Source organism: Eurosta solidaginis, chromosome 3 (genome assembly GCF_040869045.1).
Source record: "Eurosta solidaginis isolate ZX-2024a chromosome 3, ASM4086904v1, whole genome shotgun sequence".
NCBI classification, from domain to species: Eukaryota; Metazoa; Arthropoda; class Insecta; order Diptera; family Tephritidae; genus Eurosta; species Eurosta solidaginis.
In genome coordinates, this window is record NC_090321.1 from 46,661,714 (window position 1) to 46,677,316 (window position 15,603).

The 15,603-nt window shown below is 42.4% G+C and overlaps 2 protein-coding genes across 9 annotated transcripts in view; one reads left to right on the forward strand and one right to left on the reverse strand.

Moving 5' to 3' along the window:
* igl (igloo) overlaps window positions 1-15,603 on the reverse strand; it is a 762,142-nt gene that overhangs the window by 310,965 nt on the left and 435,574 nt on the right. The window lies entirely within an intron of this gene.
* The window catches only part of LOC137246357 (uncharacterized), a 29,941-nt gene continuing 20,103 nt past the window's right edge, over window positions 5,766-15,603 (forward strand). The window contains exons 1-2 of the mRNA XM_067777456.1: window positions 5,766-5,882; window positions 5,941-6,378. Of these exons, the coding sequence (XP_067633557.1) occupies window positions 5,807-5,882; window positions 5,941-6,378 (514 nt within the window). The 5' untranslated portion in view covers window positions 5,766-5,806. The remainder of the gene's footprint in view (window positions 5,883-5,940; window positions 6,379-15,603) is intronic.

The window sequence follows — 15,603 nt, forward strand, 5'->3', positions numbered from 1 at the left end:
CAAAGATTTTACAGCCAAGAGAATCCTATAAAGAAACAATTTTCAACTTAAACCTGACATAACTACATGCTTTGTATTAGTAAACACTTTCTGGCGCTTTATCTTCAACAGAACAGCAGTGTACACATCTCTTCGTACGCTGGCATACATAAAAATTGTGTATATGCTTTAATTCAAATAGAGATGACGTGCTGTGTCTTTTCGCTCATATCAACTCCAGCAGGTACATTGCTCCCACATTACGCTACAGTGTAGGGACCATTAAATTTTCTAGTATATACTATGTATAGTCTTTTTTACTATGTATAGTCTAGTATACATTATGTATATCAATGCCACACGCTACGCCTGCATTTAAATTGTACATATATCACGCATATAGCATACCACTTACAAAGTCTACGCTTGCACTTGCTCTAACGCTTACATACAGAATTCCCCGTGAACAAAGATTTTTACACAACAAACACAAACAGAACTCGAGGCTTGACCAACATTGTCTGGCGTCAAAATAATGTGTTACACCAAACGCGTTACGACCGCTTAAAGGTTCATACAATGTTCCACTCCATTCAGTGTCAACATTATCAATATTTTCTCCTTTATAAATATTGGTTTCAAAAGCATTTTCTCTATGGAATTCACATAATTGGCAATGAGCGCTTTTGAACATGGGCACACGTGACAAGCGACAGAACCCAGTTGCAAACAAAAGTTACGAATCACTACCAAAAGTGGCACAAACGGTCGCAAGTGGACATTGGCGCTTATTCGCTTGCTAGTGTAAGCTAAAACAAGCTAAGTTCACGCTTTGAAATAATTTATGTGACACCGTCAATTCAAACACCGGCGACCAACTAACACACATTTTAGCCTTTCTTTATATATATATAGATTTGTATTTTTCAGACTTCACTATAATATTAAAACGAAATGCAGATTTTCGTTGCTTTTGAAATTCGGCTTAAAAATTGCACATGGAACAACTAAGAATTTTCTGAACTAAAAAAGATGTCATAGTACCCCTAAACCGCGGGTCTCCTCAAAACAAATTCAAAATCGGTTCAGTAGTTGAGGAGTCCATCGCGTCCAAAAATGTTGTGACATTTGTTTTTTATATATTACGATATAGCCATATGTAGGGACGTACTTTTATTTAAAAGGATGTGCAATTTCTGTGCGAGTATTCAACTCCTTTTGCAGACACATACATACCTGCAAAGAAAGAAGGGAAAGAAAGAGTTCAAATTAACATTTTGTGATAAAGAGTTTTTTAATGAAAGGTACGAAATAAAAAATACTGAAAGAGATCCACAATCACTATGTAGGTCGTGCAAATTCAGACTTTCAATGCCAGCAGTTTTCAGATAATTTTATCGTCTATCGGAGTTAAAAAAACGACATAAATTTATTTTACAAACAAAAATATAGTTTAAGGACATTTTTTTCTCCAAGCAGATATTAAGACCATAAATAACTGTGAAATTTTGAACTTCCTTTTATTTCAAACATTTCTGAGAACTGTTTTTTCATTTAATTACTCTTTATATCCTGAACTTCAATAAAGACGTTGCTAGGGGTGCATGCGCGGTTTTACAACCTAAGACTACCAAAGTTGCTTCTATTATTAAAAGTGAGGACTGTAGACTCATGACGGGTATTCTAACTGGACACTGCCTTTTGGCGTCAAATGCCTCTAAATTAGGCTTGATCAGTGATAGCAGATGTAGAAAGTGCGCGTTGGAGGATGAAACGATCGAGCACGTTTTGTGCTCGTACCCTGCGCTTGCCAGGCTAAGACTCCAGCTATTAGGAGTGATACAGCTATCAGACCTAGAAGCAGCAAGTTTGGTCGTTAAAATAAACTTCTGGTAACACTACGGACTCATTCAGTATATGTGGGGTCCTCATGGGACGGTCAGTAAAACCTAACCTAACCTAGGGGTGCATGGAACAAGCGAAAATGAGCGTATCACATTATGTTTCACTACTCTATTATTTTGCATACATTGCAGTCTTGTTTAGGTTTGGTTGAGCTGGCCGGTCAATAAAGACCTCACATAACCTGAATATGTCCATCGAATTACCATAACGGAAGAACCCCAATCAGGTGCCAGGAATTATGTTATAAAATAGGTCCGTTCTGGAAGTTTTCTATGACCTAGCTTAATAGCAGCTTCTAGACCTGGCAAATCTGCCGCCAGCCTTGGAGTCTTGACCTAGCGAGTGCAGGACACGAACACAGAACATGCTCAATCATTTCTTTCTGACTTCCTACACCTGCTGTTACGCACGAGGCTTAACTTATAAGCATTTGACGCCAGAAGGCTGTGTCCAGCCAGTATGCCCATTGTAAGCTTTAGGTTTTCTCTCTTCAGCGGTATGAATTAATTTGTGAGTCAAATATCGAAAGCTTTGCACATAACATAGAAATTTTGCAACTCCACGCTTTTGTACATGCCTTTACCTTTTGATGGATCATATGTAACTCCTGTATTTTTTTTTTTTTTTTTTGATCTATCCCAAACGGGATTTCTAACTCATCGGCCTTTTCCTTACCTTCTATTCCTTTATAGCCGGAAACCCAGTACAGATGTATTGTCCGGCCTGAGTGGGTTTTTCCAATGCTTCTTTGCATTCCAGGACACTTCTTGATGAAGTTCTGTGTGAGCTTATTATATATGTTCTGCCATTTGTGCACCCTGACGTCAACCCTCTGGAAGTCAGTAACTAGTGATCAAAATTTTTGGTATCGAACTGGACCTAAAGTACCAAATATGTACATGTTCGATTGAAACTAGATTTTTTCTAGTTATAAAATCGGCAGATTGGGTTTTAATATTTCATATTTAACATGTACTTAATAAATAGGTAGCCTACAAAAAAAACTTCTACTAGCTTTAAAGAGCTTCAAATATGACTATGGTTATGCCTTCTTTCCCTACACCTTAGAAACATTCCCACTGACTTTTCCTTTTGTATGGAACTATCGAAAAAAGGGATAGAAGCGATATGTATAATTTCGGTGTGCTCGTCGGTTGAAAGCATCTAAAAGAGATAGAGGTCGAAGTAGTAGAGCTTCTGCATGTACTAGACGCGCGCCAATTTTGAACCAGAGGATTTCCGTTCGACGTATTTGATTTAATGTATAGTGGAATGATTTTTCGTCATCCCCTGTCAACTTTTGTTGGGAGACGAACCGTTAGCGTCGTGTCATTTTCAGTGTCATTTTTCGTTCTCTTATTTAAGAAGAAAAAGTACCAAATATTCTTCGTATAAACTCCATCAAGGCATTTTCTGAAAAATGATTTATAATAGGAAGTTCACAGTAGTGTTACGAAATTTTGGGAAATTCCGCTAACCTTCTGCTAACGTTCGAGTCGCCAAACTGTCGAATAAAAAATTCCAATATTCAGTATTGCAAAATTGTCTTTATTTAGGCTACTTTGGGAGTAGTACTTCACAATTATACTTCACAACTAATAGCGTGTTTAATTCAAAACTGATTAGTTATTCCTCAGCTTGCGCTGTTTATATACTCTGGGTTTCTCGTTCAACCATTTCTCCTAAGGTCTAGTCATTTCGCGAACATGGAACAGTTGTATCACATGGTTGGTTATTTAGCTATACTCGTGTGTATGTGTGAGTAACAGCTTCTGCTTTTAGCTGATGACTACATGTGTGTATGTGAGATATCTCTTCACTTCGAGCTGCTGGTTATGTGTGTGGAATATTCTTCGTTGCCTTGTACATAAGTGTGGCTGCTTGCTGTTTTTGTTGTTGTGATTATTTACTAACAGCATAGTGATGTCAACATTCGACACAGTATGTTTTTTGACAGTGGGATGGCTGTGGTCAGCTCAATGTCATAATTTTCGTTCGACTATCAGTGAGGTTGAATAAGTCGGCTATCGAAGTAAATATTAAATTTCGTAACCGTTACCATACAGTGGTGGACCTACTTTCATTTGCAGTTGACTCGAGCCGCTGACGCAATCAGACGATGCAACCCTCACAACTCTATTTTATCCGTTAGTGAACGAATTCGCCAATCTACTGATTTTTCTACACAAAAAATAAAAATTAAGAATTTTGCAAAATATTCCCTTAGGCGAAGTCCAACTTAAGCCCAGACCATATTTTGTTTACTTACAACGCACGCCGTGCGAAAGTGTATTCAGTATTACATTCAATGGAAGTACTGACTGAGATGTTCATGTTGTTGTTATTGTTGTTTTAATAGTAATATGTATCAGGTATTGTTAAATCTCGCAAACTTCAAAATTATTACAATTCAAGTTCAGAACTTCCAATTCAAGTTCAGAAAATTGCAATTCAAGTTCAGAAAATTACATTTCAAGTTCGGAAAATTATAATTCAAGTTCAGAAAATTGCATTTCAAGTTCAGAAAATTACAATTCAAATTCAGAAAATTATAAGTAGGGCGTTATTTTTCAAAAGTTATTCGAATTCATACTAATGTAACACTTATATGTTATTTGCGTTAAGTGTTGATGCTTCGTTGACAATGGTGGCTTGGATATACTGTACCCCAAGTTTTCTCCAAAGCATGTACATCCCGAGCTAAGAAATCAAACGGAGGATAACTCTTTGAAACACTTGCTAGATTTTGCTCCGGCCATGAAAGTAGTTCAGTCGACACCCCAGTTTGGAAGCAGTGGATAGGGGAGACCTCCACAGAGGCAGATAGAGAAAGACTTGATCTGTGCACACAGTACTTATAAGTTACTTGCGGGATTATGGACGCTCCGTTGACTTCGTCATCACTGCTGTCATCAATGCAGATCAATGCTTGTGACCTTTATGCAGAATATAGCTGGATGTCCTTGTAACTGACCTCTTATGTGACAAGGAGAGGAAACTGTCTTCCTTTCCTGACAAAATTTCTGAACTTTAATTGTAATTTTCTGAACTTAAATTGTAATATTCTGAACAAGAAATGTAGTTTTCTGAATTTGAATTATAATTTTCCGAACTTGAAGTGGAATTTCTGAACTTGAATTGTAAATTTCTAAATTTGAGTAGCAAATTTCTGAATTTAAATTGGAAAATCTGAACTTCAATTGTAATTTTCTGAATTTGAGTTGTAATTTTCTGAACTTAAACTGAAAAAGGTAAAGTTGTTTGAAGCTCCTTTCACCTGGCAAATGTCACCTAGAAGAAAATCAGTTTAACAGTAATTTTTCATAGCTAATGTACCGTCCCTAAAGAGTAATTTCAGTGCTTTTCGATAAGTTTCTTAGGTTAGGTTGAACTGGCGTCCATAAAGACCTCATATAGGCTGACGATAACTCTTTGCAACAGTAAAAGGCTTATATGGTCACACCAACTCTATTCTTGACATAAAAGTTTATGAAAATTGTTCAGTCTAGTAAAAGTTTGGGAAAATTAGCATATACTGTTCTGTTACTCAGTACTTTGCGGATTCCCTAGACCAAGATTTAAGTGTATTGATACTGAGATCAAAACTTGTCGTTTGACACCGTCCTCCACCAACATTTCTGGGGATATATTAGCCTTCGACCACTGTTGCAGACTTTTACTCCCACTGCTTTAAAAAATAAAGCATTGCCTTTCGATAGCCGTATTTCCCACTCCAACTCGGCGTTATATCCATTTACACAAGAACACTTTGAAACGAAATTTTTTTATTGAAGAATTTTAAGTCATGTCAAAATATTCAAGTAATTTTCTGAAATATTTCTACCGCGAAAAATATTTGACTAGTAAATACAAGACAACATATTTTTTTTAATTGCTTTAAACACAACAAAAAGTTCCAAAAATGACGAGCAAAACTTGTGAGATGCGATTGCACATCGTCGATACGCCGCTGAATTTGCCACTTTTTATGGCAGGAAGTGCGTAAATTCTTTTTTATTTTGTATAGCAATGATTATTTCCACCTTCTACTTAAAGGAACGCGTTTTCGGCGAGATCAGGATCAATTTCAAAAGCTACCATCTTATATTTTCAAAAAGAAAACATTTTTCACCAAGCATTGCAGTGAAACGAAAGAAATCGAAACGAGAACTGAAAAGGACCTAAAACAGTTAGTTGGCATTTATCCGCCTACACCAGAACGTTGTGTCAATTTACGCGTTACAAAACTTTCACGTGACCTTAGTGAAGATAAACCTTGGCATTTAGGACCCGCCACTTATGGCATATTAAATGATCCTTTTGCAAGTAAACGCGGTAATCTTGGTTCGTATTGGCGTAAAAGGAGAAGAGTTGAGCGAAAAGATCGCGCCAAAGAGAACGCGACTAAAGGACATTGGAAATTCTATGATTTACCATCGGGTATAGAGCATTTATTGGGACCATTGCATAGGCATAAGGGTGTTTTCTTGACAAGTAAGTATTGAGTGATTTGTGTGCTTGATTAAATTAGCAATGAAATTAAAGCCGTTAAGAAACTTCGGAAATATGAAGAATGTGATTTGGAACTCGTTGTCCTCGGAGAGGTAAAAATCTAAGCTTTCACTTTCTTTACTTTGACTTTCTCTTTTGTTCTGCAGTATCATGATTCAATTACTAGAGGTTTGTTCTTCAATGACGATATGCATTCATGAAATATGCATGTTGTAACAATGATAGTATGATTGTTAAAATATACTTTTCTGAAGATTGTCTGCGCCTATATAATTTAGGACTCTTTGTATTTTCTTTATTGTCTATGTACTTGAAGTAGTCCCTTTGGCAATTTGGAGCAATAAACTAGGAATATATCGAGGGTAAATTACGGCCGCCGACCGTTTAGCCTAGGATGCTTTGTCGTCATTGAACTGTTGTGAAACAATTTTCAGGATGGTGGGGTTTAAGGGTTCATACAATCGCCAGTTAATGACTTCAAGTTGCACCAGTCAATGTTATTGTTTTTGATAAATGCAAGTATAGTGCTTTTGTATGCACTCAACATTAATACAATCATATGCATGCAGAAGTAGTACAAAGTTAGTATTAGAGTATGTAGATGCTTTTAGAGGCGGGTACTCACCGGTTTGTGGGTAGGGTTGCGCACGGTCTAGACTGCTGAAGATGTCTTGTTGCTAATGCTGTTCTTGCTGTCGCTTATCTTCCGGTTTGAAGCACTGATCCGAGCAGTCGAAGATACTTATGCGGGTGGATACTGGAATAGCGTGGTGATTTTGGTTTAGTGGTGCTTCTCCTCGATCAGAATGATGCTACGTTAAGTGTTAATTTGTAATGGTACTTCCTCCGATGTTAGCGCGGTAGTAATAATAAATGTCCGTTCCAAACCTAGGATAGGAACTGTAACATGCGCTACGGTAGTTTGTGGATTGGGGGAAAACTGTCCGTCAACACAGTTGTTTGATACCTAAGTGCCGTGATTCACCAAACACCAGAGATTTTCACGTTTGAATATGGGTTGATACCCTTATAATTCAGGGTAATACACGCAGCTGCTAAATAAAATACAATTTTCTGTAGGTTTTAGTTTTGTTCACTATATTTTTGATTTTTTGTTAGGTTTCTGCATATGCACAATGACGGCGATCCTTTATGTAGAATTGCGCCTTCTATATTTACAAGTTCACAAAATTCAATGCACAGTGCAGCTTTCGCCAATTTATGTTTGTTATATAAAAAAAAAGACTTTTGGCACAAACTATATGAGCAATAATAATTAATAAGAAACGTTGATCGATCAAGAAGCAAAAATGTTGGTTTCAGGAACGCAAAAATTACATCAATAATCCCAAGCGAAAAAAATTATATGATGACCGCTTTGACAGCTGGCGGTGATGTCAGATCGCCTTGCTTCGGATTGCGGCGAGTTAAATTTGGTGGATTTTCGCGGTGGAGGCTGCCACACGTCCATGAGGAGACCCAATAGGGAATTTAAGGGTAAATGCCTTGTATTGATTTTGGGGGTAATTCAATATAATATAATTCAATATAGTCGAATACAATACAAGATACGGAATATATGTAAATTCATAGCTATACGTATGTACAAGAGGGTGATGGGACGGGTGACAGCCTACGCCGCGCAAACATCCTGGCCCGCCTAGGCGTACTAAGCGCCTAACGTGTGCTGCAGCTCGGTCAGAGCTCGAACTGCTTCCTTGATTAGGATTTTGCCCACTTTGGTTTTGTACGTGGCGGTGCGTAAACCGGTAGCGGTGCACCGGATGGTGCGGTCTGACACGGTCGGTGGGCGCTGGTTACGCCGGGAACGGGGTGTCCCGGCTGCGGGGGTTGGCGACTCCCGGTTTCGCGGTGGAGTAGTGTGTGGTGATGGAGCCCACATACGTGACAGCGCTCGCGGGACGTACACACGCTCGTGTGATGGGACAATGCCAGGCAGTTGGTGCAGTATTTGTGCGCCCTGGCAATCATGGCGCGTTGTTGGGGTTCCATGGCCGTAAACAGTGGGCAAGTCGAGAGAGCGCATCGTCGATAGTCGGCGACGGCATCGGCATTTCGTGGTGGGATCGTTGGCCTTGTCACTTGCGATGCCAAGGAACGGCGCGGTGTGGGAACCGGGGGGCGTTGGCGATCCATCTGAGGAAGATAGGATAAATACGTGTTAGTCACTCATGATGTTGGGAGGAGAGTGTGGGTAGGGGTGATGATTATTGGTGTGAATCTTGCGATAGCACCGGGGGTTGGACTGTATAACGTTCTGGGGATGCTGCCGAGCCCTGAGGGCCTGATTCAGGTTCAGAGGTCGGTAGAAAACACAATTTGGTGATTGGCCTGGTGAGTACGCCATTCTGGGTGCGTATGTCGACTACTCGAATATGGCCGTCCCGTCCGATATGGGTGTCTTCCACGCGTCCTAGGCGCCATTCGGTAGGGGGTAGGTTGTCTTCTTTAATGACGACTAGATCGCCGATTTTAGGGGGAGGTTGAGCGGTTTGCCATCGATAACGCTTATGTAACTCCATGAGATAGTCATTCTTCCAGCGTTTGCTGAATTGATGATGTAAAACTTTCAACCGGTCCCAACGGTTGATCATAGAGAGGTGTTCATAGTTCGGCTCGGGGATGGCGAGGAGGGGTGCGCCTCGGAGAAAGTGGCCAGGTGTGAGGGCGGTGAGATCCGCTGGGTCCTGGGAAAGCGGGGAGATAGGGCGAGAATTGAGAACGGCCTCGATACGAATTAATAGGGTTGAGAATTCTTCAAAGGTGAAGCTGTGTGTTCCGGCAACCTTTTTAAAATGGGTTTTAAAGCTTTTGACGGCAGATTCCCATAATCCGCCCATGTGGGGTGCGCCGGGGGGTATAAATTTCCAATCGATGCCTTGTGGCGCATACTTTTGGACAATATCTGTCGAGACTTCGTTGAGGAAGGTGACGAACTCTACTTCGGTAGCTCGCTTAGCACCAATGAATGTTGTGCCGTTGTCGCTCATCATTTGCTTCGGGTACCCTCGACGCCCTACAAACCGGGCGAAGGCAGCGAGAAAAGCCTTACTAGTGAGATCCGAACACAATTCCAGGTGGATCGCCTTGGTAGTGAAGCAAACGAACACGGCCACGTAACCTTTTACGAGGGTTGGAGATCGGAGCATCGAAGCTTTGATTTGAAACGGGCCGGCGAAAACTACGCCAGTAGTAGTGAAGGGAGGCGCGAAAGTGCATCGTTCGGGGGGTAAAGCTGCCATTATTTGGGATTGCGTTTGTCGCTTATGGATGGTGCAGACTTTACATTGGAAAATACATTTTTTTAGCTGAGGTTTGAGTCGGGGGGTATAGAATTCCTGCCTCATAGCTTGTTGCAGGAGGCGGAGGTCCGCATGGAGGAAGCTCTCGTGTAGAAACCTTATATAGAGGGAAGTAAATCTCGCTTTTTCGGGGAGAATGATGGGATGACACTCATTGTATGTCATGTCGGCGTTTACTAATCTTCCGTTGGCACGGAGAATCCCGTTTATATCCAGGAAGGGGTCAAGTGCCAGTAGGGGGCTTCGCTTTCCGATTGGTTTTGAATTTCCGAGGGAGGCTCTTTCGGAAGCGAAGAATTTCGACTGAGTCAAGCTCAGCAGATGGATTTTCGCGCGCATGACGTCGGCGTAAGAGAGGGCGGGATCGTTAGGGGTACGACTGCCTCCTACGGCATTTCTAAGCCGAGTTACAAATTTTAACACGTACGCTGTTACGCGTAGGGCGCGGGGATAGGAGGAGAACAGTTCCAAGAAGTCTTCTGACTCTTTCGCTGCATGCAGTGATTCGACTCGGCGAAGTTCGGGGGGTACAATATTTCTGGCCGTTGGTGTTGGCCAGTCCTCGGGGGGTCGGGAAAGCCACTCTGGACCATTCCACCATAGCGACGAGTTAGAGAGATCGTCGGGGCTGCATCCTCTGGTTCCAAGATCCGCGGGGTTGTCTTTGCTTCGCACATGTCGCCAAGGGACATTTCCAACGAGGTCTATGATCTGCGCTGTTCGGTTAGAGACGTAAGTTTTCCACGAGTGGGTGGCTTTTCCAGCCAGGCTAGCACGATTTCCGAGTCGGAACACATGATTAATTTTTTTTGACTTAGGCCGAGATGGGGTTGGACTTCTGCAACTAATTTTGCTAATAAGAGCGCTCCGCATAGCTCCAGGCGTGGCAGACTAATAGTTTTGAGTGGAGTCACTTTGCCTTTGGACACTATAAGGTGAGAGTGGACCTGAGTACCGACTGTACTTCTTAGGTACAGGGTTGCGCAATAAGCCTTTTCTGAGGCGTCGCAGAATCCGTGGAGCTCAACGTATTGATCGGGCGTAAAATTCATCCATCGGGGTATCTGGATGGCTGAGATGGAGGGAAGGTTTTGAGAGAACTGCGCCCATTTGGCTAGACGGATGGGTTTAACCTTCTCGTCCCATTCGGTCCCATCTAACCACAATTCTTGCATGAGCATCTTCGCTTGGATCATTATGGGCGTCAGCCACCCTGCGGGATCGAAAAGTTTCGCAATAGAGGAGAGAATTTGCCGCTTCGTGGCTGCAGTGGATGCCGGATTTGAGTCGACGGTATACGAGAATGTATCCGTTAGGGCGTTCCACTGGATGCCCAGGGTCTTGGCGGTGCTAGTCTTTTCGAACTCGAGAAAGTTTGTTTCCAGCAGATCAGTTTTCGATATTTTTTGGAGGATGTTGGGATGGTTTGCCGTGATCTTTTTTATGGGAAAGCCGGCTGAATTGAGAGCGTCTATGGTCTCTGTTAGGGATTGCTCGGCTGATTGAAGATCATGACTGCCAGATAAAATATCGTCAACATACGTCTCGGATTTTAGTATTGGGGCTGCGCGTGGATGGGAATCGGCTATGTCTTTCGCCAGCTCGTGTAGAGTGCGAATAGCCAGGAAAGGCGCGCAGTTAACCCCGAAGGTGACCGTTTTTAACTTGTAGTCCTTTATTGGACTGTGTTCGGGGGTTCGGAATATTATCCGTTGGTAGTCTCGGTCATCGGGGTGCAAGAGAATTTGGCGGTACATTTTCTCGACGTCGCCATTAAACACATATTTATATGTTCGCCATTTCAGCAACATAAGTCGGAGATCGGGTTGGAGGGTTGGTCCGGTGCATAAAACATCGTTGAGGGAGTGACCGGAACCCGACTTTTTGGAGGCGTTGAACACAACTCTGACTTTTGTTGTCTTTTTGTCTGGCCTTACGACTGCATGGTGAGGGAGATAGAATGAGCAGTATTTACCCAGGGATTTTATTTCATTGGGACTGCATTCTTCCATGTGGCCTAGGGACAGATATTCTTCGAGTACCTGGTCGTATTGCTGCTTGAGATCGCCCTTTTTTGAGAGGGAACGCTCCATGCCGTGGAACTGTCGTAGGGCTGCAGTACGGGATTGACCTAGGTCGATATCGTTCGGGAATGTTGATTTAAATGGGAGCCGAACCATATATCGACCGTTATCCATGCGAGTGGTTGTGCTTTGATAAAATTCTTCGCACATTTTATCTTCTGGGGTTTCCACTCGCACTCTGGGTATTTCTTCGATTTCCCAGAATTGCCTTAGCTGTTCATTCAGCTGGACATTCGTCACTTCCCACGCTTGAGAGGAGTGTGATCCGACCTTTTCGGGGGTTTGGCCACTTATTATCCAGCCAAATATCGTGTTTTGTGCTAGCAGTGTGGGCGAGATCTTTTCTATGCCATTTAGCATGATTTGAGGGATGAGATCGCTGCCTAACACCAGATCGATTTGGGAGGGATTCTGAGAATTCTGGTCTGTTAGCTTGAGGTGTGACCATTTACGTATTTGGTCGTTATTTAGCGTGAGTGTTGGGAGCTGCCTAGTGAGTCGAGGTAGCACGATTGCCTGGGCCTTTATTTTTACCTTGTGGTCATTTGAGACTAGGGTCAGTGAGCATAGCTTGTTGGAGGTTTGTACTACTCCGCCTCCCATTCCCGATATTTCAAATAGGGAGTGGGTATATAGGAGGCCTAGCTTGATTTGAGCTTTCGACGAGATGAAGCTACGCTCTGACCCTTGATCCACTAAGGCTCTGAGCCTGAAGCAGTCCCCTCGGTGTTCTATGGACACTATCGCTGTGGGGAGAATGATCTTGCTATCATTTTCCCCATGCAAAGATTGAATGCGGGCAGCGTTTGAGGTGGTGGGAAGTTCCTCGTTGGGATCTGGGTTGGTAACGTCCTGAGTAGTTGCTACTTGGGCTGCCGTTCTTCGAGGGCCATTGGTTTGGTGTGATATTCCGGTATCGTGGAGGGTGGAGTTGTGGCGACCTTGGCAGTATAGACACGTTCCTGTGCTTATGCAATCTTTTACGAGGTGGGTTTGTGACAGGCAGTTTTCGCAGAGATTGCTTTCTCTCACGAATTTTTTCCGTTCGGGGATTGCCAGCTTTTTATAAAGCAAGCAGCTTTGTAGCTTGTGGGAGTTCTGTTTGCACTTTCTGCAGGCGTATACTTTTTGATGCTCGGCCACATGAGCATTTGTGCGAGTTTGAGAGTAGTTGTTGTTCTGCGGGGGGTTGCGGCTTTGGTTAGGGGTTTGAGCCTGCCTGAACTGGGGATTGTTTTGACTTGTGGAAGGCTTTGAGAAATTAGTGGAGGGTGGGTTATATCGGGATTTGGCTGGTCGCCATTGATCCACCCTTTCCACTATCTCGTAGCGAGTAGTCAAAAACTGATCCATTTGGGACCAGTTCGGTAGGTCTCTTCTGGAGCTTAAAGATTGCTCCCAAAGCGCAACTGTATTTTCCGGCAGTTTTGAGGTTACCAGATATATTAATATGGGGTCCCAACTGCCTGTCGAGACTTGTTGGGTTGCTAATCGCTGAATGTCTTCGCTGTTTTCAGTCGGAATGGGCTTGAGGTTCATGAGGACTTTTATTTGGTTGTCGACCAGGACTCTTTTATTTTCATAACGGGATTTAAGAGCTTCCCAAACCAGAGCAAAGTTCTCATCACTCAGTGGAAATTGCTTTACTATCTGGCCGGCTTTTCCTTGGGTTTTGTACCTGAGGTGGTACAGTTTTTGGGCGCTTGAGAGTTTGGGGTGGTTGATATAGACCGCCGTGAACATGTCACGGAAGGACGGCCATTGATCATAACTCCCGTAAAAGACTTCGGTGTCACAGGCGGGTACTTTGAGGTGCATCCCGGAATTTTCTTGGGGAGTGGTAGTTGTAGCGGGGACGGGATTACTTAGTACCCTTAGCTGGAGCTGATCGCCTATTCTTGCCTTTGTGTCTTCATACGCTATAAGGCAGGCGCGGTATTTATTGAAGGCTGAGGCCTTAAAGTCGTCGGGAAGGTCGTTGTCATCTGACTCTACAACGGCGTCATATGCGCTTTGTACCCTTTCCCAGAACACATCGATATTTTTATCTTTTATTTTTAGGGATGCCTCGGTGTTATCTTCGATCTGGGTTGTGCCGAACCGAGCGCAGTAATCAGTAAAGAGATCCGTTTCGGATATAAATTTATTTTCGACCACGGTAGCCATTCTGAACAGGGACTTGTTTAATTTTATTTTAGCTATTTTGGTTATTTTTTGGGACTGCCTGGTGTTTATTTATGAGGGAAAACCAAAAGGATAAGTTTTACTATTTGTCGATAGTATAGTAGGCTGGGACCAGTTAGACTCAATTGGGTGTAGTCTGGGACCAGTTGAAATTACCTGCAAAATTTGCTGCTGGGTATCTCAAACAATGTGAATGTGGCTGAATTTTTTGCTGGGTGTCGCTAACAATGTATACGTGGGGATATGTATTTAAATTATACCGCAAGGGACTCAAGTATTAAAGGGCAATGAGCTAACTTTGTGCAAGTGTTTGGGATTTGCCTCGAAATTTTTTAATCCACCGCTTTTATGTACAAGTGTATATTGGGGTGAGAATGTACATATACATATATATAAAATGTATTTTTTGGCGGGAAAATATAATTCTGGCGGGAGAAATTTGTATTTGGCGGGAGCCACCAAAATTATTATTGAAAAATGCTGGTTCCGTCAATGGCGACGAAGGACCATTAGATGCTTTTAGAGGCGGGTACTCACCGGTTTGTAGGTAGGGTTGCGCACGGTCTAGACTGCTGAAGATGTCTTGTTGCTAATGCTGTTCTTGCTGTCGCTTATCTTCCGGTTTGAAGCACTGATCCGAGCAGTCGAAGATACTTATGCGGGTGGATACTGGAATAGCGTGGTGAATTTGGTTTAGTGGTGCTTCTCCTCGATCAGAATGATGCTACGTTAAGTGTTAATTTGTAATGGTACTTCCTCCGATGTTAGCGCGGTAGTAATAATAAATGTCCGTTCCAAACCTAGGATAGGAACTGTAACATGCGCCACGGTAGTTTGTGGATTGGGGGAAAACTGTCCGTCAACACAGTTGTTTGATACCTAAGTGCCGTGATTCACCAAACACCAGAGATTTTCACGTTTGAATATGGGTTGATACCCTTATAATTCAGGGTAATACACGCAGCTGCTAAATAAAATACAATTTTCTGTAGGTTTTAGTTTTGTTCACTATATTTTTGATTTTTTGTTAGGTTTCTGCATATGCACAATGACGGCGATCCTTTATGTAGAATTGCGCCTTCTATATTTACAAGTTCACAAAATTCAATGCACAGTGCAGCTTTCGCCAATTTATGTTTGTTATATAAAAAAAAAGACTTTTGGCACAAACTATATGAGCAATAATAATTAATAAGAAACGTTGATCGATCAAGAAGCAAAAATGTTGGTTTCAGGAACGCAAAAATTACATCAATAATCCCAAGCGAAAAAAATTATATGATGACCGCTTTGACAGCTGGCGGTGATGTCAGATCGCCTTGCTTCGGATTGCGGCGAGTTAAATTTGGTGGATTTTCGCGGTGGAGGCTGCCACACGTCCATGAGGAGACCCAATAGGGAATTTAAGGGTAAATGCCTTGTATTGATTTTGGGGGTAATTCAATATAATATAATTCAATATAGTCGAATACAATACAAGATACGGAATATATGTAAATTCATAGCTATACGTATGTACAAGAGGGTGATGGGACGGGTGACAGCCTACGCCGCGCAAACATCCTGGCCCGCCTAGGCGTACTAAGCGCCTAACGTGTGCTGCAGCTCGGTCAGAG